General features: G+C 33.8%; 1 protein-coding gene across 1 annotated transcript; it reads right to left on the bottom strand.

Annotated features, from left to right (window-relative positions):
• Positions 1–404: 404 nt before the first annotated feature.
• On the bottom strand, positions 405–3,374 carry LOC111996467 (ubiquitin-conjugating enzyme E2 7). The gene is made up of 6 exons (XM_024028454.2): positions 3,045–3,374; positions 2,821–2,923; positions 1,891–1,988; positions 1,690–1,790; positions 852–929; positions 405–667 (listed from the first exon to the last, which is right to left on the bottom strand). Exons 1-6 carry the CDS (start codon positions 3,088–3,090, stop codon positions 590–592), a joined length of 504 nt encoding a protein of 167 aa, XP_023884222.1. The 5' UTR covers positions 3,091–3,374; the 3' UTR covers positions 405–589.
• Between the last annotated feature and the right edge of the window lie 247 nt (positions 3,375–3,621).

The raw sequence follows: 3,621 nt of genomic DNA, 5'->3' as shown, positions 1-3,621 counted from the left end.
ATTGAGTGATAGAAACAAAGTTATGGTGCTGCCAAATGAATTTCTCGCTATGGGTCTCACCATTTTTGAGTTATGAGTAATGGAAACAGAAAATTGAGTTATGGAAACAGGCCATCCAAATAGCCTCTAAATGCCCAACAAACTGTAAACTCCACAGCCTCAACTCCGAGTAGATGAGATACAAAATTACAAACCCATTCGAATAGAGGCAATAGAGGCACTTACATTGTATAGGGCCTAGGAAACCAATACTACAATACGTCTATGAATTCTATGATAGAAAAAAAAAATGAAATCACTGTACTTGTTCAATAACTAGGATAAGCATAAACAAGCTGAACTCAAATAAGTTCAAGAACCATCCGATGTATGATATAATTTTCATTAATAATATCAATAGAAGATGTGCAAAACAAGCGACATTAATGGTGAACTGAAAATAAAGCTACAATAGATTAGCAAAATAAAAAATAAAAGACCACAATGAGTAATGTAAGACTTCATGGCGATCAATCCCTTCCGTCATAACAAATTACGAACTTTTAGGTGAAAAAAATAGAAGCCGGCAATAGCAGCACATTAGTTGGGTTTATAACATTTCTTGTGATTTTCTGACACAGCGACTGACTTTCTTTCTGAACTCGTCCCTTTGGTCTCTCCATTGTTTCTTAAGTTACAAAATTAACAAGTTGCAAAAGTATATCAGCAAATCAACCAGGTAAGCCACAATGAAAAACTTTAACCTATTATGTTCATTCACTTTGATACCCATTTTTTTTTAGATTAAAAAAATTGCAACTCAAAATTTAAGATTGCATAATAATGATGAATATATAAATATAGAGACTTACTGCAGCATCCACATTTGCAGGAGATTCATCGTTAGGGCTTGAAAGCATCGATATAATACTCAAGACTATGCTCTCAACCTGCAATTAAAGTCAAATCATTTAGTAAGGTTGTACAAGGAGGTATAAAGAAAAAGAGAATGAGATATGGAAGACATTAGACAATGAAGTAGAAAATCGGGGGAATAACTTGATCAAAGAAGCAGAAAACACCCAGTTTAAGATGAAGAGAATCATATGCAAAGTAAAACAAAAAACTAGAGCCTAGCTAAGACAGTCTTGCTAGACTTGATCAACAGCAAATAACCTTTTGAAATCAAGATCTCTGGCTCCATTGTGGTTACAAATTACTAGTAGGCTAAGACAATTACGATAATAGATCTTTCAATCTTAACACATTGCCTTTTATACAAATACTCTATGGTAATTAAGATATGTAAAAATATCAATAACTTTTCATCCATGAATGAATTATTCACTGATATAACAAATATTAGAGGTGTAACTTTCTTTTCCCCCTTGTTTGGTTTTCTTCTTGGAAGTAATATATGAGAGTGAAACTGGTGTGATTCTGCCACCAATCTTCCATCTTGTGCCCTCTTCTTTTACCAGTTTCTTATACTGGTTCGCCATTGGTTTAGCCAATTTTATATTATACACATACTCAGAGAACTCAAAAATGGTTTGCCATAGCCTAAAATGCTGTTAGGGTGGAACTAAATCAAGACCAAGCGAAAACACAAAGATATAATGAATTAAGTAAGAATTCAATTCATAATAATGGGCTAAAAATATATAGGGTGAAACAAGGAAAGCAACGTTTTGAAAAATCAAAACATACTGTATGGACTGGACTCCAACGTTCGCTTGCTCTCTCATAGCCATTTGGATCATCACCAGGGGGATGAAGAATTGAAATGCAAACCTTTCCATCTGAGTAAACTGCAGTTTAGACAGATTCAAGACATTAGTCCAACTCAAGGAGAGAGAAAGAGAGAGATAACTATATTAAAAAATTCAAATACATCAGACAAGTACTCACCATTAGGATGCCATATCTCTGAGGTAAACCTCACCGATGGAGGGCTGTTAGGGTAATTAGAGGGAAAGCTCATGATGGCATTAAAGAAACCCCCCTCACTGCAACAAGCGAATACAAACAAGCTGGTAAGGTCAATGCACAAAATATCCTAATTTAAAACCAACTACTAAACACATCCGTGATAAGAGCTGGTAAGGTCAATGCACCAAATATCCTAATTTAAAACCAACTACTAAGCACATCTGTGATAAGAACTCAATTGGAGCCTAAGCATATAGGTACAGTGTAGAAGGGCTTAAGTTTGAGATAAATCAGTGAAATACGACATAATGGTCAGGCAAAAAACAGAAGAAGTACAATTTTAACTAACCAAAACAGAGTTAAAGCATCAGTCTACAACACATTCAATACATATATCAAACCATAATTCCCAAATTAGAAACACCAAAGAAAGCTGAATGATCAATAAACAGAACATGTAAATTTTGCTTATTTTTAGAATTTGTGGTCATCATTAACTAGTGATTACATGCCATTCTCAAAACTAAAAATCAATCAAACATTCACAGTGATCATATACCATTCAAATTTCCAACTTAGAAAAGAAAATTATATCGCAAACTGATTACAGACACTCCTTCAAAACTTCAAAAGCACCCACCTTTCTATTGTCAAACCAAACACAAAAACCAAAAGTGAATTCCCACAGAAAAACCAATAAACAACCAAATAAATAAAACACACGTCCAAAGCCAAAAATAAAAAATAAAAAATCAAGATCTTCAAACTCAAGTCAAACAATTATCATGTCAATATGAAAACAAAATAAAACCCATATACCAAAAACCAAAGCTCTGATACCAAACAAAAAAAAAAGGCTAAATAAATTAAAAATTTTCAAACTTAGAGAAGAAGAACTGGATCACTGACTAGAGAGTATCAGGGGGGCCCATAATCGATACGCTCCACTCGAACACGTTTTCCTCGTCAACCAGACCAGCTGAGAAGCCGTCAACCGGGTTTTTACAGAGATCTAAAAATCAAAAAAAAAAAAAACTTTAATCAATCTGTCAAAAACAAAAAACCATCAATCTAAACAAAACCCACATGAGGAAAAACACCCAGTGATTGAAAAAAGGGTCAGAGGGAAGGACCTCTGAGCTGCTTTTGGAGGAGCAGGCTTGCTTGAGACGCAGCCATTGTAGACCAGAAAAACCAGGGAGGCAAAGCAAGAATGAGAATCAGAAAACTCGAGGAAGGGCTTTGCCTTATATATATATATATATAATACTATAAAATAATAGTATATGTTATGGGGGTGAGCACTCTCTTTGAAGCGTGAACTAGCTTTTATAGGTAACGAGGAGTCAGCAGAGAATCAAAATAGAGAGAGCTCTCGTAGGAGTAGGAGTTTTGAGTCTTCCTCTTTTCCGATGAATAAACTATATACACAAAAGAGGAAAGGCGGTGTGCTGCTTGGCCGCGTAGAGTATTTGCTTTTTCCAATACTTTTATTGCTTTTTGACTTTTTTATTTTTATTTTTATTTTGAAATATTTGAAAAATATTGAACCGGCCAATTAAAATAGGGTTGAAAAAAAAAAAAAAAAAAAAAACCGCGTGAAGCGTGTTAGTTATTTTGTAATTTCTTTTCTCTTTTTAAGATTACAATTTTACTTTTTAAATAATTATAAAATTGATGATTGTTTTTCCATTAATTAAAAAGAAAAAA

Source organism: Quercus suber, unplaced genomic scaffold, assembly GCF_002906115.3.
Source record: "Quercus suber isolate HL8 unplaced genomic scaffold, Cork oak 2.0 scaffold_52, whole genome shotgun sequence".
Classification (NCBI taxonomy): Eukaryota; Viridiplantae; Streptophyta; class Magnoliopsida; order Fagales; family Fagaceae; genus Quercus; species Quercus suber.
This window is presented reverse-complemented; position numbering and strand designations above follow the sequence as displayed.